Here is a 24,996-nt window from a genome sequence, read left to right as displayed (position 1 = left end):
GTTTTAGTATAAACTAAACTCATTTCAGATCTCTATAATGTTGATAGCAGAGATTGAAATTGATAATAACTTGTTGAATCCATATTTCCTGTTAAACAAAATCGAACATCGGAATGGTAATAAACTGTGGCGGATCAAAAAGAGGGGTTCGGGGAGTTGGAACCCCCTATTTGTTTGACCGATCAATGCATTTGAAGGGGGACATATAGTTGGAACACCCCCTTTTTTGCCCTGGGTTGGGACCCCATCATTTTCAAATGGCTGAACCCGCCCCTGATAAATGTTGAATTCGGTATACTACCGTATATATTCATGATTCACAAGGGTTCCTATGAAGCTTATATTTAACATATTATGTGCCCTAAATAAGGTGCACAGATAACTTTACAAATGCACGGTGGTATTTGTACCATATCAATTGTGTATACATGCTACGATTAGATTTGTACCTTATAACCATTATATTGACGTTACAATACCACATATCATACCATTATACCATACCATGTTTTTCAGTATGCCCCCAAAAAATGCATCAGACTGATTAATAAAAAGAACTGATTATCGCAGCTTCATTTTGTCATTCTAAATACATTTTGACACATGTTTTGAATTTGTGATCACCTACTTACTTACAAAAACATATACCAAGGTTATTGCAAAACGATAGATTTCAATAATTTAGGAGGGGCTCTTCAGCAAAGCAACCTTATGTTATCGATGCAAGATTGGATATAAAGTTTTAAATAATGACATCTTGGTTTAAATACAATATTGTTAAAATAATACACATCAATTATATCACTTGATTCTCTTAGTTTTAGTTTGGTTCGTGTTGCTCAGTCTTGGGTTTTCTATGTATTTTGTTTGGCTGTGAGTCTTTTTTTTTCTTTTTTAGTCATAGGGTAACGGTTGTCAGTTTATTTTCGACTTTTTGAGTTTGTCTTTTTGGTGTCCTTCGCCTCTCTTTTATAACTTAACTCGTGTGTTATATGTGTATATAACTGCAATGTATGTTAATATGTTTACTAGTTAACCCTTTAAGTTTTACTTTTATCAATCATTATAAATTATTGTTGTTTTTTTTTTAATCCGAACTAAAAGAAATATTCAGACACTAGACTAGGTACATGTATATCTGTATAAACATTGTGCTATGCAAGAAGAATATTGATTGATTGATTGATTGATTGACATTTAACACCACTTTCAACACTATTGTGCTATTTTGTGGCGATCAGATTTTATTGGTGGAGAAAGCCGCAGTGCCCAACGAAAACCACCGACCTTCTGTAGAAAAACTGACAATCCTAGTCAATTAAGATTGGAGTCGAGTGCACCTGCTCCGTGGGGGATTCGAACTCACAACCTCAGTGTTGACAGGCTAGTTATACAGTAGTTCGACAACTTAGACCACTTGGCATCAAAGCCCCTACAAGAAAAATAAAAAAGATTTTTTTTTGGGGGGGGACGCATAACAAAGTGTTCCATAAGAATAATTTAAGAAAAATTCGTAAAGGATTCCGTGAAACCCTGTGCTTCGCCAACGATTGCTGCTGTCCGATTAAAAGTGTAATATCGACATAAAAGTGAGTGAATTTATCAGTAAAAAAAAAAGACTTTAAAAAAAAATTTGTCTTCAGATGCTATTTCTTGGAGATTAGCTTATGGCTAAGTTTCAACAATCCATCAAGTATTACAAACTTATCTTGTCCGGACTGTCTGTATATAGAGAATAATACATGGCAAAATCCGTATCATATGTCGTATCATCCCGAGACATCAATATCAGCCCAAGGGCCTTTAGGCCCGAGGGATGATATTGGTCGAGGGTGATACGGCATGTGATACGGATTTTGCCATGTATTATACACTTTATCATATATTTCAACAGAAGAGTATTATATTATATGAACTGTTTTCTGATCCATAGCACTGGGTTACCTTCAGTTCTACTTTTGTCTTGTTCATAAGGAGGATTTCTTTTTGTCGAGTATCAAGTATCGAGTAACAAAAAGTGAGTATCGAGCTATAAAAAGTGAGTATCGAGTTACAAAAAGCGAGTAGCGAGTAACAAAAAGTGAGTAGCGAGTTATAAAAAGTGAGTATCGAGTTACAAAAGGCGAGTAGCGAGTAACAAAAAGTGAGTAGCGAGTTATAAAAAGTGAGTATCGAGTTATAAAAAGTGAGTAGCGAGTAACAAAAAGTGAGTAGCGAGTTATAAAAAGTGAGTAGCGAGTTATAAACAGTGAGTAGCGAGTAACAAAAAGTGAGTAGCGAGTTATAAAAAGTGAGTAGCGAGTAACAAAAACCGAGTAGCGAGTTATAAAAAGTGAGTAGCGAGTAACAAAAAGCGAGTATCGAGTTATAAAAAGTGAGTATCGAGTTATAAAAAGTGAGTAGCGAGTAACAATAGGTACTTATCATTTTTATATCAGCGCATCATAGTTCATTGCAAAGGATATTCATTTTAATTCATTAATTTAAATTGATATATTTTGTTTGCCATTTTGAAAGAACTAATGTTAAAGTAATATACTAAAATACATATCATTCTTATAAATGCAGTACGACTGTGCAAGACCCCCATGTGTGTTTAAGTTTGCTTACGCCCATTTCGTTGTGTCACAGCCAACTACCTTACCCCTAGATGATCATGTGTCTATATTAAACTATAAACAGAGACATCTTTATTAAAATAGTACGTCAGCTTGAAATTTCCAATTAGTATAAAAAAATAATGAAAATAATAGTGAAAACCTATCTGTAAAATACACCTTTTCTTTACAATTAAGGAACTGAAAATAGATACAAGGAAAGAATTTTACTTTTCAAATTAAATTTTGAATTTGTAAACTTATGACAAAGTTTATAATATGTTATCCTCAATTGGAACTTTAAATAGTAATTTTTGGATTCAAAACCTATGACTGTATTTTTTGCTCTAGTAATGATATAGGTGATGAATTTCATTACTTGTTCCATTGTGAAAGAATACTTTTATAACCATACCATAACGCTTGTTTGGAGATGAATTAAAATTGAGAATGGAAAGGGGAATGTGTCAAAGAGACAACAACCCGACCAAAGAACAGACAACAGCAGAAGGTCACAAACAGGTCTTCAATGCAGAGCGAAATTCCCAGACCAGGAGGCGTCCTTCATCTGGCCCATAAACAAATATCTATACTACACGAACTAGTTCATTGCTAATGAACACCATACTCAACTCCTAATTGTACACAAGAAACAAAAATTAAAAATAATACAAGTCTAATTAGTATTCTTCTTGACATGCTAGTGCTTTGTATTGGAAAACGAAACAACATAACTCCGGGGAGGACTGAGGCTATAATTTCAATTTGTATATTGGTGTTTGAATAAAAGATTTTTCATAATTACACTTTGTATTTTTATGAATAAATTTACAAATTAGCTAATTATGGAAATATTTATCAAAACGTTAAGCAATAATCCAGGAAACATACACTATATCTGTATTAGTTTTGTTAAAAAATGCATATTAATATTGGTAGTAAGGACCTACATGTAGTTCTTAATTGAGATCCTCATCAGATATCCCTGGCCATATATTTTCCTTTTTGTCATATAAAGAAATGCTCGAATTTAATATGTACGTACGGGAAACAAGGAACATTATCCCCAGACAAAAAAAATGATTCTAAATACATAGATATAGGAAAATGTGGTATATGAGTGCAATGAGACAGACTCTCCATCCAAGTAACAATTTTTAGAGGTAAATCATTGTAGGTAAAAAAAAACAGCCTTCAACACGGAGCCTTGGTTCACACCGAACAACAAGCTACACGTTCATAAAAGATGAATTTTATTACAAAGGATAATCATCATGAATTATGCTGGAATTGTCCTTTGACCTCACTGATATTAATATGTTTATGTGTTGATCTGTGATGGGTATATATGTTAATGAAATCCTTCACCGAATACGGGACCACAATATTACTAGTGGTAGACCCCAATGTTCAACAGTCTTCAATTTCTACCAAATATATGGGCTGTCAAAAAAAAAAATGCTAACATTCCAATTTTCAATAACAGTTAACAGCAAATATATTATGACAAAAACAGATAACAAAAACCCTAATAGTCCAATAACAGCTAACAATGAATAAGACAATAACAGCTAACAGCAAATATATTTTCAGAATAACAGATAACAAAGAATCAATTTGGCCCATAACAGCATAACAGTTAAACCCCTTGCTCCCCTCTTTGGTTGCCAATGAGACATATCTCCATCCATGACAAAATCTCTTCAATGTAAGCAATTATAGGTCACAGTACAGCCTTCAACATGGAGCATTGGATTGTGCCGCAAAGTAAGCTGTAACCCCTCAACTTCACATGTAAAACAATTCAGATGAGATTAAACAACACCCAGACTTAAATACGAAATCATCAATGTTAAAACATGTATATATGAATTACAGTAACAAGAGACAACAAAAATCATAGATTTCTTACTTGGAACAGGTAAGTTAGGAAACCGTATATATATTTAGGGAGGTTAAAAGTATGTGCAGGATCTGTCCCTTTCCTCTAACATAGGACAGTGGCATTACCGGTACAGCACAACATAAGAACAACCAAGTAAAACTCTGAAGAGAACAGCTTTTAAGTTTTAACTCATCGGGTCGATACTAAGCAAACTATAAACAAATAATCAGGTTAGATGACGAAATAAAAACATTTATCCTGATTTAGAGTAATTTATAAATAAAGTAAAACGACTATCCTTTGCAATGAATTCATATACTAGTAAAATAGCAAGGTATCAAATTGTATTGAAAGCCTTCAGAATTAGTAAGTAATGAAAAGGGAAACAAACCATGAGATGATCATTCGTTGAAAAACCAAAAATATAAATGGTAGCTTTTGTTACTCGATACTCACTTTTTATAACTCGATACTCGCTTTTTGTTACTCGCTACTCACTTTTTATAACTTGCTACTCGCTTTTTGTTACTCGCTACTCACTTTTTATAACTCGATACTCACTTTTTATAACTCGATACTTGCTTTTTACAGAGGATGACCTTGAGGTCACTCCGATGTATTGTTATCGCTTAAATTACCGTCATTCATAAATTATAGTCAAATTAGTTTTGGGTTTTCAACACCAGTGAAAAAAGTGCATTTTCATACCTGCGATTTCTGTTCTCCGGTTGTACGATGTTTCAACAAAATATGGAATCATTTCAGTTGTTGATTTAGTGGTGAAAATTTGACTGAATTATATCTTAATAAATACGATTTTATATGTTTAATTGGTGTTTCAGAAAGAGGTCAGGTGCTCTTGTTCATTCATAAAATTATCGTTCATTCATAAATTTATCGTAAAATAAAAATCACTACACAGGTTATACGTGTATAGTCTCGTTACACCAGAGTTATCATTCTTACTGCGAACTATAACGTCTGGTTGCGATTGTTGAAGTTGATGTAAATATTCAATTATTCATGAGCCTCTTGTTGGATTCCCAACAAATTTTTCTTATTACGGGATTGGATGATATTATTATAAACACACCCATCTTTATTTATATCAACATGGCGGAAGACCTCTTTAACCATGCCTTAAACGCTGCATTAAGAAAAAGAAATATAACGTATAATCTTAAAACATTACAAAAAGAATGCATACAATCAGTTTTAGAACATAAAGATGTTTTTGGTATGTTGCCAACTGGCTACGGCAAAAGCCTTATTTACACTGTCCTACCGGATTTATTTTTTATACACCAGCAGCTTTCAATTGTCAGCAATATCACACCTGTACTTGAGCGTGATACTTCTATTATAATTGTAATTTCACCTCTCGTTAGTTTAATGAAGGACCAAGAAATCGCTTTCAACACTATGGGTATCGACTGTGCCTATCTTGGTGACATGGACGATAAAGGTAAATACATGTATGCCCTCCTTCCCCAAACTCGCCCCCCCCCCCCTAAAAAAAACCCACACCAACCAATAAATAAATCTTTGTTTACAGCAGAGACATATATACAGTATATATGTCTCTGTTTACAGTAAGCTATACAAATTAAATTATTCACTTATGGTATCTTACTTGGGTCAATCAGAAAAGCAGTACAAAGTGTTAAAGTACATGAATACAAGTCTTTTGTTATAAACAACATTAAAAATACAATGTGCATGCAAGCAGTATAAGATAAACATTATAGATTTCATAATCTATCTCTGTTTGACTTGAGGTTACAGCAATATTAGAAGAAATTATATTTAGATAAACAAAAATATGTTGCTGCTTTTATGTATGTTCATTAACGATTCTATTCTAAAAGAATTGCAGGACTGAAAGTAAAAGATTGTTTCATATCATTCATATTTTGCAAATTAACTTCCAATTTGAAATTTAAAATGGGTCTTAGATTTTTTTTATAAATTTCACTCAGAGTTTTGAATACAAGCTATAAACCATGCAATGACCATGTTAAATAATTCAGATGAGTAAACCAATGGACACATTTAAATGTGTGTACACAACAATTTTGAAATACATTTTACACCATTAAGCAACATGCACTAGATTACAGGCTTCTGTTTTGTGGGACAGGTACATATATATTAAAATAAAATTATAAGTACGTCTGAACAAGTGACAACTCTAAAAAAAAACTCTAAGTAAAAATTATATATATATAATATAAGACTATATAATTACTCTAAATAACAGCCCAACCATGTTAGATCTGTACACTTGCTTTTGTTTATGTATACATATATAAAGTCTGTGATGGATTCTATAAAAAACTATAACACATATTATAATGTATATGTACAATATAAATAAGAAGATGCGGTATGAGTGCCAATGAGACAACTCTCCATCCAAGTAACAATGTATAAAAAATTAAACAGTTATAGGTCAAAGTACGGCCTTCAACACGGAGCAAAAGCTCACACCGAACAGTAAGCTATAAAGGGCCCCATAATAACCAGTGTAACACAATTCAAACAGAAAAACCAACGGTCTAATCTATTTACAAAACGAGAAACGAGAAACATATATGAAATATACTAACAAAAGACAACCACTGAGCAACAGGTTCCTGACTTAGGACAGGTGCATATAATATATGCAGTGGGTTTAAACGTTTTACCTGGCGCCAACCTTCACCCTAGACCTGATACAGCAGAACAACATTACAACAATAAAAGACGCACTATAAAATATTAATTGAAATGGCTTAACTCTATCAAAAATATTCATATGAATAAAAAAAAAATACAAACACGAGAACAACACATCTCGTGACAAAGCACAAATACAACAATAAAAACCATGTGTCCATACAATAACGACGTTGGAGTAATAATAAAAAAGGGGGGGGGTCATGAAGTAATTGTCTTTACAAAATGGCTGTCGAAAAATCACAACATAGTTTAAGAAATATGTATTATGACAATGCATGTATATAAAAAAATACTTATAGTTATATATAAATACAAAAACTTTCAAAATAACAAAAGAAAATGATTACTTTGTTTTCCAACATGTCAGTAATTTTGATGGTCTCAAAGAATCGTTTACCTCTATTTTATGTCTTGTTCAATGTTGTGTGTGGACCTAAAAACACAAAATGAAATTTAATTAAAAATGCTTTAACTGACTTCAGATTGACTGTGTTAAAGACTTAAAAATATTTAATAAACAATTGAATTGGTTATACTACACAATACAAGACAGACAATCAAACTGAAATGTGGAAAAACAAACAACATTTTCTTGTTTTGTCATTTTGAAAGTTTTTGTATTACAAAGATTATTCATATATATACAAGTATTTCTACATGTATTCTAATCAGCACAACGATTTAAGATTATGTGCAAATTTGGGCAATCAATTATATATAAATTCATTTGTTTTTTTGTAACCTTTTCAGTGAAACTTAAAAACATAGAGAATGGTCTGGTACCAATATTATTAATGAGTCCAGAGAGTCTATTTAGTGGTAAATGGAGAAATTTGTTGACAAATAAAGTATATCAGTGTCATTTATCAGCAATTGTAATAGATGAAGCTCACTGTGTTGAAGAATGGTGTGTTATTAGATTAGTTCAATAATGGAATAATGTTATTAAAACATCACTCTTGCATTAAGAAAATATCACTTTTTAGTTATATACTTATAGTCTTCATTCCTGATTTTCAAAGAAGCAGTATAGGATATTTTAAAAATTAAATACACAAAAAACAGTTTAAAAACCATACACTGCTGCTTTCAAAACTATTTTTGTGTATTTGATTTCTAATATATAATTCTGTGCAACTCAAGAAACTTTTTTGTATATATATACATTGTATATATATGTGTGTGCGTTGTGTAATTAAAGAGACCATTGTCACCAAAATATGTTACAATGGGTGATTCTTTCTCTTAGGGACATAATAATAAAATAAAAGCTGTTTGTCATAGGATTTTATTTTGAAATTTGAGGGTGAAATTGCTATAAGAATTTTTAGTCAATCTCTTAGACATAGATATATACATAAATTAAATAATGTTTGAAGAATATGCAGCACCCTGCCTTTATTTTAGGCCAGTAAACAGGATGAAGACTTAAGTTTTTCTCACTTTTCATTTGAAAATTATGATACATTTGATGGGATATTAATTTGGTTATTTAATATATAAGATATTAAATTAATCAATTAAAATGTGCTTGTTCTATCAGCTACAATCCCAACAATTGTCACACTTTTTTTAATGAAATAGGGAAACTTTCACAATATTTCAGGACTGTTCCATTAAATCATACTTGTAACACAGGGAAGACACATCAAAGTTTCATACATTGATACGTGTTCAACTTACATTTAAAATGGAAAAGAAATCCAAGTCTATCATATTGTTACCCTTTTTGAAAGTGTTTTTCCTGGTATCAAGTCTGTTTTAATGGAAAGCTCTAAGATAATTTAAATGCTATAAAAAAATCATCACTTAATCAATTCACTATCACCAATGCTTTCCACTCACTCACCTGCAATTAAGAAAGAAGGACCATGTCATAGTTCAGAAAAAGACAAGACAAAGACAAAATACATGTATATGTATTGAAGTCTCCAAACAATGATGATGATACAAGCATCTATTTTGGATTTGACAAATGTAAGTAGATCTATACTATAAAATATATATCAAGATATTCTCCATACTTATTTTAAAAAGGCAAGTAAAAAAAAGTTATCAGAAAGTAAATGTACAGCTAAAAGATGAAGAAAAACTGTTGTATGCAAAAACAAATAAAATAATAATAAAGTTGAAAGGAATTTTAGGTTTGCACTCTATCCGTCTGTCAATCTGTCTGTGTGGCAAATCAGCTTTCCAAACTTTTTTTGTCATGCTTGAAGATATTAGTTTGATATTTAGTATATAGTATAACCATGACAACTTACAGATCAAGTTATAATTTGGTTCGGTCTGATGATTTTTTGCAGAGTTATTGTCCTTGGACTTAAAATTCATGTAAGAAATAAATTTTCAACTGTTTTTTTTTGTATAATTTAAATTTATGTGGCGTCACCTTTTAAAATAATCCATTATCACATTTCTTTCCAACTCTGATAGTGTCCACACCTGCATTACATGTTACAGGTTTTACTGAACCTCTTTCAAGCTGTTATTAGTCCCCTACCAATGAAGTTGAAGGGGGCTTTATGTTTGCACTCTGTCCGTCAGTCCGTCCGTCTGTCTGTCAGTCCGGCAAATCAGCTTTCCAAACTTTTTATGCCCCACCTACGATAGTAGAGGGGCATTATGTTTTCTGGTCTGTGCGTTTGTCTGTCTGTCCTGTGTCAGATTAAAGTTTTTGGTGAAGGTAGTTTTTGATGAAGTTGCCAAACAACTTGAAACTTAATACACATGTTCCTAATGATATGATCTTTTTAATTTAAATGCCAAATTAGAGTATCGACCCCAATTTTGTGGTCCACTGAACATAGAACATGATAGTGCTAGTGGGGCATCTATGTACTATGGACACATTCTTGTTTTAACATGCTTGAAGATATTGGTTTGATAGTTGGTATATAGTATAACCATGACAAGTTACAGATCAAGTTCTAATTTTGTTCTGGTCGCATAATTTTTTTCAGAGTTAAGGCCCTTGGAAAATTCACATAATCTGTTTAACAAAAAATGTTTTTCATCATGCTTGAAGATATTGAAATTCATATTTGCCACATTCTTTAAACATGACAAGTTATAGATCAAGTGAGAATTTTGATCTGGTCTGATGATTTTTTTTTGCAGAGTTATGGTCCTTGGACTTGGAAAAATCCCATAATCTGTTTTCCAAAAAAAAATTTCATCATGCTTGAAGATATTGACTTCATATTTGCCACATTCTTTAACAATGACAAGTTATAGATCAAGTTAGAATTTTTTCTGGTCTGAGATTTTTTTTGCAGAGTTATGGTCCTTGGACATAGAAAATTCATGCAAGAAATAGATTTTCTACTCCTAACAATTATTAACAGTTGTAATGTTGTAGATGTCCTGAAGATGTCCATGATGAAGGATATTTCTTGGTATTTTTTTTCAAGGGAGATAATTGAAATTACTTTGTTTAAAGATGACAATATGTGGCATTAGGTCTTGTAACTCCTCTTAATGACTTTAGCAATATTAATAAAACTTAATTGTACTCAATTCCAGTACATGACCAGAGAATGTGCATAAAGGAAGATATAATTGGTCTGAAATATTTAAAAGGAGATGCTTAACTTACTTATATAGATGTAGTTATTATTTTTTTCACACATGAACACAGAGATATTTCTAATCAGTATCTATTTAAAATATTCTTTCATTGTGAATATAGCAATATCTAAATGTTTATGTATTTCTTCTATTAAAAGTCATTAATAGTAATAACACATTCATTCTGTGTCAGAAACTATGCTGTGTTAAATATTTAATCACAATCCAAATTCACAGCGCTTCTCCAAAACCGCTTGTCAGATTTACTTAGGGTTTCATAAAATGTTAGACTTATATGTCTAGGGGAGCCATCAATCTTTCGTTTGTGCATTGGGGTATATTTAGAGGTATTTTTAGTGGCCAAAAGAACAGAGGGGTTTACTATAGAACCCTATGGGATTTTATTTTTTTTTAATTTTTCAAATGACTATAACTTAAAAACAGGAAGTGATGAAGACACGCGGTGTGCAGTAATGATCACAGGACAATAAAACAAAGCAAATACAATATAAGGTGAGTCACTAGGGGTCAACCCCATCCCCTTCAATTTGAGAATGTTCTAATATCTTGTAAACGGTCCAGATCCCCACCCTTAAATCATATATATTCTTGTTTGGGACAATAAAACAAATGAAATGAAATATAGGGGGAGTCCCTCGGGGTTACCACCACCCCCTCCTGTTTGATAACTTGTAAACGTTCGAGATCACCACCCCTTAACCATATATATTCTTGTATGGATCAATAAAACAAATCAAATGAAATAAAGGGGGAGTCCCCGTGGGGTCACCATTACCCCATTCTGTTTGAGAACTTTTAAATGGTAAAGATACCCACCCCTAAACCATATATATATTCTTGTATAGGACAATAAAACAAATCAAATGAAATATAAGGAGTCTCTGGGGTCACACCATCCCCCCCCCCCACACACACACACACTTTTTTGAAGTCTAGATCCCCACAAAACTCATCACAAAATACAATCATTTCAAATTTTCATTGTCATCAAATCCTTTATATGCGTGAGATCGGACAGTTATAATGGGAAAAATTATAGGAGTAGTACCACAGGGTTTATAATTACAGGGGCTTTGTTTTGGGAGACTTTGTAACAGCATCCTGTTATAATTATGTATTTTCCATTATAGGATGGGGTATCCTTAGTGAGTTGACTCACAGTTTTATGCAATACTCACATAATGCATAATACTGTCCACACTCATCAGTGTCCACTACATTGTTTAAGTATTTATTTATTCTGTCTGTATCCTCATACAGTTAAATTTCGTACCTTCATACCCAGAAAGCAGTCCTTAATTTAATAAAGAACACTGATCATATTTGCACATTCTTACTTTTTTGCAGGTTTATAAACAGGGATTGGGTTATGTATATGCATGTTTAAGAAGATTCTAACCAGCTACTCATGCATTATATGATTAGCTTGTGTTATAAATTAAAATCACATGCTATTTGTATGATCATTTGAGTTGCTAAATTAATCAACTAAGGATCATGATACAACATTGACAGCAAAAATTACAGTATTCTTCTTCTTCTGGTTAAGTACAGTCCTCCCAGGAGATTATTATTGTACATTGAATATTTACATATTCAATGTAAGGAAAACATTGTGTAGAACGTGCATATTTATACAGTGCAGTTGTGCTTAATTTAAATCTGGCTAAAAACCACTTAGCCATCTTACATATCTGGACACCCTGCACTCCTGGTTTGAATGACACTAAGGTGGTGCAGGTAACTAGGGACGCTGGTAGTCCATTCCAACTAATTATGGTTTGTATTTTCTAGTACATTATAGGATGTTGAACAAGGTAAAGTATCCATTTCTGATAGTTGCATGCTTTTATATTGAATCACAATATCACACAATTTAAATGCACTATTTACCAATACATCAATAGATCTCCATCTGTTCATTGGACACAAATTATAAAACAACTGCTAATTTTCGTTAACTTATTGTAACATTTATTTTAAGACATCTTTGCACCATATGCTGACTTACAGAAATGTTGTACAGTTATATAGTTTAATCATCGCAAGTATTTGATTGTTATTTATTTTATTCCTTTCCACCAAGCATGTAACATTTACATATAAGGGCAACTGGTTGACATAAAAATCATAAAAACATATACAAATGATGTATGCTGGAAAAGGGATCTGTAACATTCTAAGAACATATTCAGTTTTCTGAAGTAGATTGAGAAACCAGGGTTTATATTCCTTTGGAATTATCATTGCATTAAAAGAATTTGGTTATGATATTTTATGTTGGTCATTCAATCAATGAATATTTTAAAACTTAGATTACATCACAAGTTTATACTTTTAAAAGGATGAATTTTTATAAAATTCAACTTCAATAAATAAAATTTTGTCATCAGAAAGATATAACTACAACCTGTATTTTAGGCAAAAGAATTTAATTTGGCTTTGTTTTAAGATTTTACAAATCTGTTGCAATAAGAATAACAAAGAGTGGTTCATTGATTTTGTTCTCTGATTTTTTCATTAATGACTTATTGTTGCCTTTTATTTAAGAGACTAAATTATACCAATTATTTATTCTCTTTAGGGGTAACAAGTTTCGCACAGACTATTATAGAATTGGAGAGTTGAGGAGTTTAGTACCAAAAGCTGTTATATTAGCATTGACCGCTACATCGACATATTCATCAAGAAAGACAATAGCTCATATACTTGGGATGAATGAATATAAACTGGTAATGGGAAGTTGTGATAGGAGTAATATAAACTATTTTGCCCAAAAGGTATCATTTAGATTACATGACAGTTTTCATTGGGTAGTTTCCAGTCTTCGGGACAATTGTGAGCAATCACCAAAAACAATTATATATTGTAGAAACATAAAATCATGTTCACAAATATATTTATATTTTTTATCTGAACTAAGTGAAGCAGCATACATAGGCACCCCATGTGCAAAAAATTGTCTATTTGCCATGTTCCACCATTCCACACCAGACAAAAATAAAAAAAATATTATTGAAAATATGAGAAAAAACAGTATTACACGTGTTGTTATTGCAACAACAGCTTTTGGGATGGGAGTAGATATCCCAGATGTTCGATTTGTTATTCATTGGGGTGCATCCCGTAGCATACAAGGATTTATGCAAGAAAGTGGGAGAGCAGGAAGAGATGGTATTACATCAACATCTGTATGTTATTATCATCCTGTTGATACAGCAAAAAATAGTGCAGATGAACAAATGATCAACTACTGTAAAACAAGTGCATGTAGGAGAAATATTCTGGTTCAACATTTTTCTCCAGATATACCTCAATCTAACACCTCACATCCATGTTGTGATAACTGTATAAAGGAGTGTTCATGTTGTGATTGTTTAATGTTAAACAAAGATTTTATAACAGACAAAGAAGATAACATGCTTTGCGAAATTGATGGTATTAAACCTTATAGGCAAGTCTCTAGTGATCAAAGAAATGCAATTCAAATAGATTTAGAGAAAATGGTCGCTGAATTAGCCAAAGAACATGATCACCTTTCTGTTTTGAGTGTAGACATTTTAACCCATTTTAGCAAACAGATGATATCTGATATTGTAAACAACATTCATTACATTTTTGAAATTTCAGATCTGATGGATAACTTTGTTTATGAAAGAAGAATAGCTGATATGATCATGAATATTATAGACACCCAGTTAGATTGAAACTTAACTTGCATTAGCAAGAGATGTGGTAGTATTGCCAATGATACAATTATTTAGCAGAGACTGATTTACAAACAAAAGCCTTATTGTTACAATGTTGCTAATGAAACACCTATCCATCAGTTCAAATGAACTTGTTATTTACTTTGAAACTATTGACCAGTTGTGATTAGACAATTTTGTAAAATTATTAAAGGAGTAGGTCTGGTAAGAGCCAATTTTGGCCTCCAATTTCAGGTTCATCTAACGAAATATTTTGGACACTTTGTAAACACTTAAGTGTCTATTTCAATTGATTAGATTAATTTTTGTGAAAGATTTAAACAGATTTAGTCATTAAAAATGCTCTGATTCAAGCTTAAATAAGAAAAACATATCAAATATGCCAAAAAATGTCACTTTTCAGATGGTTTTTGTCAAAAATGAAAGTGGCCGCATCTGTGTTCATCGTCAACCTTTATATATATGTTATGTATAATCATCAAATTCAACTTACATTTCAGTATTATGAATGAACACGAATGTGACCACTTTTATTTAAGAAGGAAACCATCTTAAATTTAACTAAAATGTTAAAATACATATATGTAGTGAAGATTTCAGTAATTTAGCATAACTTTAAATTTTGCTAATACCTGATATATGTACATTGTATTGTCAAAAACAGCCTATATTTATGTATCAGAAGCATTCTACTTTCCAATGAATAGCTAAAAGATTACAATTTCACAATTTTGTAAAACTGCTATATTTTGGAGCAAAAAACGGGTCTTACTGAACCTATTCCTTTATTCACATCTTTCATATTATTAAAAAGCACAAACCGAGGTCTAATAATATTTGTTATCATTTCAGTTAATTCTGTTGGGTTGTACTCTTGAATATAAAATAATAGAATTTTGTATGATTGCCTATGCATTAGTTCAAATGAAGTGAGTGTAAGCAATTATAGGTCAACATATAGCCTTCAAACATGAGAAAAACATATACCATATGTAGCTATAAAAGGTCACTTTTCTTGAATTTACCTTGCTTTCCACAGGAGAACCATCATACAAAATCATCACCCAAGTTGGCACTATATAGAGGGTGTGGAGCAAGAGGGTGAAATTTGGTTGATGGTTATTAATGGTACCACTAAACTTGATGCTAGGGGATGTCTTGACCTTGTTGTAGGGTATGATTCATTCATTGTTATCTGTCTAATTTATTAAAAAAATATTTTTTTAAAAAGTGATCATCTGATGGGATACTCAAGTAAAGGCTCCTGACTAGGGACAGGCAAATATCAAATGTGGAAGGGTTAAACATGGTTAAGCGCTCTACCCTCCCCTAACCTGGAACTGTGGTGTAACAGTACAGAATAAGGACATAAGAACAAGCTTTGATAATTACGGCGTTATTTTTTCATCTTAAATGCCAAAAGTGAAAATTTTATTTGAATGTTTTATAGATGTTTCTTGTTTTGTTAATAAATTAGAGTGTTGGTTTTCCCGTTTGAATGTGTTTCACTGGTCATTTTGGGGCTCTTTATAGCTTCCTGTTCTGTGTGAGCCACATCTCCTTGTTGGAGGGCATACTTTGACCTATAATTGTTTAACTTTAAATACTTTTTGACTAGGATGGAGATTTGTCTGATTGGCACTCATACCACCTCTTCTTATTTATATATGTATAATGATAAAAACTTGTAACATAAGTGTAATAAAAATTTGCCTTTATATATTGCTATCACGTTGTCGTCGTAGACATTTTAGTTTCCGGACAATAACTTTACTTTAAAACAAGGAATTATTTGAATCTAGAATAATTTTCAATTCTGGAAAATTGAACAAAAATTATGATGAAAACTAAACCAACTAAATAGGGTTAGCCATACGTGCATGGCTAAGGGTGGTAGGTTAGTTCATACCGAAATAATAGTGAAAGTAAAATTAGCATTAGCCATGCATGCATGGCTAACCCTATTTAGTTGGATTACTTTTCTTCATATATTTTTATCAATTTTCCAGAATTCAAAATTATTCCTAATGCAAATAATTCCTTGTTTTAAGTGGTTGGATCTCTATGAAACTTCAACAAAAGGTTCAATACCCAAAAATGAAGGTTGGGATTGGTTTTGGGGGTGATGGTTCCACTCGTTTAGGGAAAAGGGGCCAAAACGAGCATTTTTCTGGTTTCTGCACAATATCTTGTGAATAACTTCTTTTTTGATTGCTCCAAAATTGTACCACAAGGTTAAATACCACAAGTAGAAGGTTTGGATTGATTTTGGGGGTAATTGCCAAAACCGTTCAGGAAAGAGGGGCAAAAAAGGGTCAAAAAGAAACATTTTTCTAGTTTTCAGACAATAACTTGTGTGAAAGTGTATGGATATCTTTTAAATTGTACCACATTATACAAAATAAAATTTCTTTGAATAAAAAAAAATTTTGGGGTGTAAATTTTTTTTTTGGTGATGGGGGGTGGGCCATTTTTATTTTTTCAAATTATAGGTTTTTCTCAAAACTCATTTTGTATATAACAGTTTGACTAAGTATTGAGTAAAACTACAATTGAAAATAAATTCAAATTATTTAACCAATTTCAAGTTTTTGACTACATTTATTTTTTGTAAAATATTTAATTAAAATCCAAATTCAGACCTGCATCAAGCTTGAATATTGTGTCCATTTTTGACCTTACTGTTCAGCATTGGACATCTGCAGACATATCTAGCTGCACTAGGCAAGGCACATTTTTAGCCAATGGTATTTAGATAAGAAATACTTTACAGCAGGACAAGGGAGAATTTAACTTCAATGTTCTTATAGGCATAGCTAAAAAGCAAGGAAGGTTTTCATAATTTAATTGAAGCATACTCCTAATAATTATTAGGTATCTGATTGAATGTTATGATTTTTATAAGTTATAATAACAAAATAGTTTCTGACAATAGAAATAGTATAATTGTGATTATAATAACAGATCTATTACAGATAAATACAAAGTAAATGTTTGAAATACAAATTAAACTAATTGAAAACTTAGAATTGTTTTTTACTGCTCAATCAAAAAATTAACTGAATTAATGAGTATAATAACTTTGCCATGTCACTGAGAGATGACTAATGCGTTATTTTTTCATCTTAAATGCCAAAAGTGAAAAAGTTGAATACGGACATTTTTTTGGGTAATTTTTTTCAAACAACAAGTGGTATAACAAGTATAAATCAAAAACATCAAAGTAACAAAGAATGACAAAATTAGGTTTATCATAAAAACTAAAAATTAAATACTACATCAAAAACTATATTTACTGATCATGCCAAAATAATCAAAGATGAAAAAAAACACATTTATGAAGTGAATTATTTATAAAATGAGTATTATTTCAATGAAAGACAATTCTTTGCTTTTAATTTTTATAATTAACTCAATTTGGACAATGTATTTTTTTATTGATATGTACATGTTAAGTTTATTTTTTTGTTCTTATTCATTTTAGAATTTTTTAAACATCAGAATGATTCTGTATTGTAAATAGACATCTGTAATAAAATAATGAAAGGAAGAAAGATCCACCCACTACTCATTGACTATTTTTTAGCTCATCTTTCATTCTTTCTTTTTTTCACTTGACCCATTTAAGACCATTTTTCACATTTAATTTTCCATTTTCCTTAACTTGTAAATATCTGTCAAACAACTTAAACAATAACAAGTCAACTTGAAGTGAATGTTTGTAAGTGTATCTAGTATACATTTTATAATTTAATTCTAACTCATATAAAAAAAGACAGATGTTGCTTAATAGAATATAGGTATAAAAACATTTTTCTACTTCATGTATCTTAAAAACTAAATCACATAGAGCAAACCAGGTTGTGAAGTAAAATGATCTACAGGTAAAGTTCTTCATGAAAATGAGAAGTAAAACTGATACCTAGCACAACATACATAAATATATACCAAAAATAAAGTATGGATTATTATCCAATATAAGCTTCAGATAAAATAACATTTTTAAAGCATCATATAAAATTTTAAAAAGTTATTTCCAGTACAACATGAGTGTGGTGGAGGTGCACTTCCAAAAATTCTAGGTTACTTTACTTATAAAATTATTTTTACAAAAACAACATAAAAAGATAATAATCTCCAAATGTATTGTTCATAGCCTTCTTTACAAATTGAATCCAACATGATTGTTTTAGTTAGATTATCATGTACTATTATGAATAACTGTCAATTGTTTGTTAAAAGTGCTATAGTATTTAACGTATTTAATGTACAAGAACAATACTTTTATTTGTGTAATTAAATGTTATTAATGTTATTTTATGTACACAGTGAAATCTGTCTAAACAGAACCTAGTACAATGTATAAACAAAAAAAATGTCTTCACAAAACATGTTTTTAAGTTCAGTTATTTCAAATATTATGCAATTTGAACATGAATAAACCAATTATATTTCAAAACTGAACAAAAACTGGTCCCTACAAAGTTATGTTTAGACAGATTTCACTGTACTAGTATAGCTACTAAAGTATACTGTATTTTCTTTTATAAATCCACACTTTCAAATAACTAAAAAACATAAAACATCATATAAAATTTCAAAAAGTAATTTCAAGTACAACCTTTAAATAATCAACATGTTAGTAACATGAGCATGGTGGAAGTAAAACTAGAAAAAATATTAAAAATAAAATTTGTTTTTTGCACAAGTTTCCAAAACTTCTTGGATACTTTACTTTGAAATTGATTTTAGATAAAAACATAATAAAAATGATAAGAATCTCTTGTTAAGTTTTATATAACTTGAACTACATTTTAAGAGAAAAAACATGCAATTCACTTAATATTCATGGCCAAAAACTGCACATCAGTTTTCAAAAAGGTGATATTGATTTGATATACATTTCATTATCTATAAATGATACATTGGAAAAAAACTACACTTATACAATTTTAAAGATATTTGATTTCAAAATAATGTTAGTTTTTGTAGCTTACTAAACAAAGAACAATTTTAAATGTTCCTTTATTATGTTCATATAATTAAAATCAGATTTATATTTTGGTAGTCTTGAAAAAAATCAGTCTTCACTCTTCTGTATTTTTGTTTATATATTTAATAAATTTTGAACATTTATTTTGTTTATACTTTATATTTAGAATTATATATATTAGCTGTCTAAAGAATAGGGATATATTTTAATGCTTAAGCTACAAATGTAGTTATAAAATTAAATATAGATATGACATTAAAATGCATTTTTGCGCAAGGCATACTCTCCCTTTTTTTGGATGATGTATGTTTGAAATTCCTTAATGTCAATACTTTGAAACATATCTTTTTTGTCTTGTTTAATTGCAGAATGCTCCCTTCCTGGTACTTTCTTGAAGACATTCACATCTACCAGCTGTTTCACCAAAGTTTTTCTATCTTTGTCAAGCTTTTGTGTACGGTGAAAAGCAGATACTGGTGCAAGTTTTAATTGGGAATGTAAATTTTCTTCTATGGCATTTATTGCCATCATAGTTTTCCCGATTCTTTCTACCACTTCTGCTGAATGGTTTGGACCGAGTAACTTTACTCTTTGTTTAGCATATTTATTAAGAAGTTCCATAACATAGTCGCCATCTAGGTTGTGACCTTCTCCACCCCTGAGGTTAATGAAGCGGTTATGGATAACTTCATGCCTTTGCCTAGGGGTGTACAAGGCATTAACACCTGCCATTAAAAGAAATCCTTCGAGACGATATTTAGTTTTATGTGCCTGATGGTAAAGAAGTGTGGCATACTTCCAGTGTCGAAGAATCCTAATTCCATCTCCATATCTGGTTGCTAAAATAGATATTTTCCTTAGCATTCCCAGCTTGCAGAAATTAGTGGCATAACTATAAACATAATCATCCTGTTGGTGCAATTCGTTGGTGTCTTCCCCTGATTCTAAATTATCAATCGAACTTTCAATGTCATTTAAAAAATATTTATCTACAATTTGTCCACATAATTGGAAAATGTAATGTTTTTGTGTATGGGCATCTGCCAAGTGCAAACCTTTTGGCAGTTTTGGACAGATTCTAACCAGCTACTCATGCATTATATGATTAGCTTGTGTTATAAATTAAAATCACATGCTATTTGTATGATCATTTGAGTTGCTAAATTAATCAACTAAGGATCATGATACAACATTGACAGCAAAAATTACAGTATTCTTCTTCTTCTGGTTAAGTACAGTCCTCCCAGGAGATTATTATTGTACATTGAATATTTACATATTCAATGTAAGGAAAACATTGTGTAGAACGTGCATATTTATACAGTGCAGTTGTGCTTAATTTAAATCTGGCTAAAAACCACTTAGCCATCTTACATATCTGGACACCCTGCACTCCTGGTTTGAATGACACTAAGGTGGTGCAGGTAACTAGGGACGCTGGTAGTCCATTCCAACTAATTATGGTTTGTATTTTCTAGTACATTATAGGATGTTGAACAAGGTAAAGTATCCATTTCTGATAGTTGCATGCTTTTATATTGAATCACAATATCACACAATTTAAATGCACTATTTACCAATACATCAATAGATCTCCATCTGTTCATTGGACACAAATTATAAAACAACTGCTAATTTTCGTTAACTTATTGTAACATTTATTTTAAGACATCTTTGCACCATATGCTGACTTACAGAAATGTTGTACAGTTATATAGTTTAATCATCGCAAGTATTTGATTGTTATTTATTTTATTCCTTTCCACCAAGCATGTAACATTTACATATAAGGGCAACTGGTTGACATAAAAATCATAAAAACATATACAAATGATGTATGCTGGAAAAGGGATCTGTAACATTCTAAGAACATATTCAGTTTTCTGAAGTAGATTGAGAAACCAGGGTTTATATTCCTTTGGAATTATCATTGCATTAAAAGAATTTGGTTATGATATTTTATGTTGGTCATTCAATCAATGAATATTTTAAAACTTAGATTACATCACAAGTTTATACTTTTAAAAGGATGAATTTTTATAAAATTCAACTTCAATAAATAAAATTTTGTCATCAGAAAGATATAACTACAACCTGTATTTTAGGCAAAAGAATTTAATTTGGCTTTGTTTTAAGATTTTACAAATCTGTTGCAATAAGAATAACAAAGAGTGGTTCATTGATTTTGTTCTCTGATTTTTTCATTAATGACTTATTGTTGCCTTTTATTTAAGAGACTAAATTATACCAATTATTTATTCTCTTTAGGGGTAACAAGTTTCGCACAGACTATTATAGAATTGGAGAGTTGAGGAGTTTAGTACCAAAAGCTGTTATATTAGCATTGACCGCTACATCGACATATTCATCAAGAAAGACAATAGCTCATATACTTGGGATGAATGAATATAAACTGGTAATGGGAAGTTGTGATAGGAGTAATATAAACTATTTTGCCCAAAAGGTATCATTTAGATTACATGACAGTTTTCATTGGGTAGTTTCCAGTCTTCGGGACAATTGTGAGCAATCACCAAAAACAATTATATATTGTAGAAACATAAAATCATGTTCACAAATATATTTATATTTTTTATCTGAACTAAGTGAAGCAGCATACATAGGCACCCCATGTGCAAAAAATTGTCTATTTGCCATGTTCCACCATTCCACACCAGACAAAAATAAAAAAAATATTATTGAAAATATGAGAAAAAACAGTATTACACGTGTTGTTATTGCAACAACAGCTTTTGGGATGGGAGTAGATATCCCAGATGTTCGATTTGTTATTCATTGGGGTGCATCCCGTAGCATACAAGGATTTATGCAAGAAAGTGGGAGAGCAGGAAGAGATGGTATTACATCAACATCTGTATGTTATTATCATCCTGTTGATACAGCAAAAAATAGTGCAGATGAACAAATGATCAACTACTGTAAAACAAGTGCATGTAGGAGAAATATTCTGGTTCAACATTTTTCTCCAGATATACCTCAATCTAACACCTCACATCCATGTTGTGATAACTGTATAAAGGAGTGTTCATGTTGTGATTGTTTAATGTTAAACAAAGATTTTATAACAGACAAAGAAGATAACATGCTTTGCGAAATTGATGGTATTAAACCTTATAGGCAAGTCTCTAGTGATCAAAGAAATGCAATTCAAATAGATTTAGAGAAAATGGTCGCTGAATTAGCCAAAGAACATGATCACCTTTCTGTTTTGAGTGTAGACATTTTAACCCATTTTAGCAAACAGATGATATCTGATATTGTAAACAACATTCATTACATTTTTGAAATTTCAGATCTGATGGATAACTTTGTTTATGAAAGAAGAATAGCTGATATGATCATGAATATTATAGACACCCAGTTAGATTGAAACTTAACTTGCATTAGCAAGAGATGTGGTAGTATTGCCAATGATACAATTATTTAGCAGAGACTGATTTACAAACAAAAGCCTTATTGTTACAATGTTGCTAATGAAACACCTATCCATCAGTTCAAATGAACTTGTTATTTACTTTGAAACTATTGACCAGTTGTGATTAGACAATTTTGTAAAATTATTAAAGGAGTAGGTCTGGTAAGAGCCAATTTTGGCCTCCAATTTCAGGTTCATCTAACGAAATATTTTGGACACTTTGTAAACACTTAAGTGTCTATTTCAATTGATTAGATTAATTTTTGTGAAAGATTTAAACAGATTTAGTCATTAAAAATGCTCTGATTCAAGCTTAAATAAGAAAAACATATCAAATATGCCAAAAAATGTCACTTTTCAGATGGTTTTTGTCAAAAATGAAAGTGGCCGCATCTGTGTTCATCGTCAACCTTTATATATATGTTATGTATAATCATCAAATTCAACTTACATTTCAGTATTATGAATGAACACGAATGTGACCACTTTTATTTAAGAAGGAAACCATCTTAAATTTAACTAAAATGTTAAAATACATATATGTAGTGAAGATTTCAGTAATTTAGCATAACTTTAAATTTTGCTAATACCTGATATATGTACATTGTATTGTCAAAAACAGCCTATATTTATGTATCAGAAGCATTCTACTTTCCAATGAATAGCTAAAAGATTACAATTTCACAATTTTGTAAAACTGCTATATTTTGGAGCAAAAAACGGGTCTTACTGAACCTATTCCTTTATTCACATCTTTCATATTATTAAAAAGCACAAACCGAGGTCTAATAATATTTGTTATCATTTCAGTTAATTCTGTTGGGTTGTACTCTTGAATATAAAATAATAGAATTTTGTATGATTGCCTATGCATTAGTTCAAATGAAGTGAGTGTAAGCAATTATAGGTCAACATATAGCCTTCAAACATGAGAAAAACATATACCATATGTAGCTATAAAAGGTCACTTTTCTTGAATTTACCTTGCTTTCCACAGGAGAACCATCATACAAAATCATCACCCAAGTTGGCACTATATAGAGGGTGTGGAGCAAGAGGGTGAAATTTGGTTGATGGTTATTAATGGTACCACTAAACTTGATGCTAGGGGATGTCTTGACCTTGTTGTAGGGTATGATTCATTCATTGTTATCTGTCTAATTTATTAAAAAAATATTTTTTTAAAAAGTGATCATCTGATGGGATACTCAAGTAAAGGCTCCTGACTAGGGACAGGCAAATATCAAATGTGGAAGGGTTAAACATGGTTAAGCGCTCTACCCTCCCCTAACCTGGAACTGTGGTGTAACAGTACAGAATAAGGACATAAGAACAAGCTTTGATAATTACGGCGTTATTTTTTCATCTTAAATGCCAAAAGTGAAAATTTTATTTGAATGTTTTATAGATGTTTCTTGTTTTGTTAATAAATTAGAGTGTTGGTTTTCCCGTTTGAATGTGTTTCACTGGTCATTTTGGGGCTCTTTATAGCTTCCTGTTCTGTGTGAGCCACATCTCCTTGTTGGAGGGCATACTTTGACCTATAATTGTTTAACTTTAAATACTTTTTGACTAGGATGGAGATTTGTCTGATTGGCACTCATACCACCTCTTCTTATTTATATATGTATAATGATAAAAACTTGTAACATAAGTGTAATAAAAATTTGCCTTTATATATTGCTATCACGTTGTCGTCGTAGACATTTTAGTTTCCGGACAATAACTTTACTTTAAAACAAGGAATTATTTGAATCTAGAATAATTTTCAATTCTGGAAAATTGAACAAAAATTATGATGAAAACTAAACCAACTAAATAGGGTTAGCCATACGTGCATGGCTAAGGGTGGTAGGTTAGTTCATACCGAAATAATAGTGAAAGTAAAATTAGCATTAGCCATGCATGCATGGCTAACCCTATTTAGTTGGATTACTTTTCTTCATATATTTTTATCAATTTTCCAGAATTCAAAATTATTCCTAATGCAAATAATTCCTTGTTTTAAGTGGTTGGATCTCTATGAAACTTCAACAAAAGGTTCAATACCCAAAAATGAAGGT

The 24,996-nt window shown here is 31.0% G+C and overlaps 2 protein-coding genes and 1 long non-coding RNA gene across 6 annotated transcripts in view; 2 read left to right on the top strand and 1 right to left on the bottom strand.

Annotated features, from left to right (window-relative positions):
- The window catches only part of LOC143071788 (uncharacterized), a 72,818-nt gene that overhangs the window by 4,117 nt on the left and 43,705 nt on the right, over positions 1-24,996 (top strand). The gene's annotated exons all lie outside the window — the stretch shown is intronic.
- LOC143071807 (uncharacterized) overlaps positions 7,400-24,996 on the bottom strand; it is a 32,336-nt gene continuing 14,739 nt past the window's right edge. The window contains exon 3 of the long non-coding RNA XR_012976974.1: positions 7,400-7,636. This is a non-coding gene — a long non-coding RNA (uncharacterized LOC143071807). The remainder of the gene's footprint in view (positions 7,637-24,996) is intronic.
- Positions 13,869-23,657, top strand: LOC143058932 (uncharacterized). Its single transcript, XM_076232439.1, has 3 exons — positions 13,869-13,968; positions 14,101-14,232; positions 21,732-23,657. Exons 1-3 carry the CDS (start codon positions 13,869-13,871, stop codon positions 22,886-22,888), a joined length of 1,389 nt encoding a protein of 462 aa, XP_076088554.1. The 3' UTR covers positions 22,889-23,657.

The sequence above is a fragment of the Mytilus galloprovincialis genome, chromosome 1, assembly GCF_965363235.1.
Source record: "Mytilus galloprovincialis chromosome 1, xbMytGall1.hap1.1, whole genome shotgun sequence".
In the NCBI taxonomy this organism is placed as follows: domain Eukaryota; kingdom Metazoa; phylum Mollusca; class Bivalvia; order Mytilida; family Mytilidae; genus Mytilus; species Mytilus galloprovincialis.
The sequence above is the reverse complement of the archived record's forward strand: the minus strand, read 5'-3'. Positions and strand labels throughout refer to the sequence as shown.

Coding starts and splice junctions, on each gene's coding strand:
- LOC143058932 (XM_076232439.1), top strand. CDS start 13,869: ATGGGAGTAGATATCCCAGATGTTCGATTTGTTATTCATTGGGGTGCA. Junction 13,969..14,100: donor TGGGAGAGCAGGAAGAGATG/GTATTACATCAA, acceptor ATTTTTCTCCAG/ATATACCTCAATCTAACACC. Junction 14,233..21,731: donor CATGCTTTGCGAAATTGATG/GTATTAAACCTT, acceptor CTTTTATTTAAG/AGACTAAATTATACCAATTA.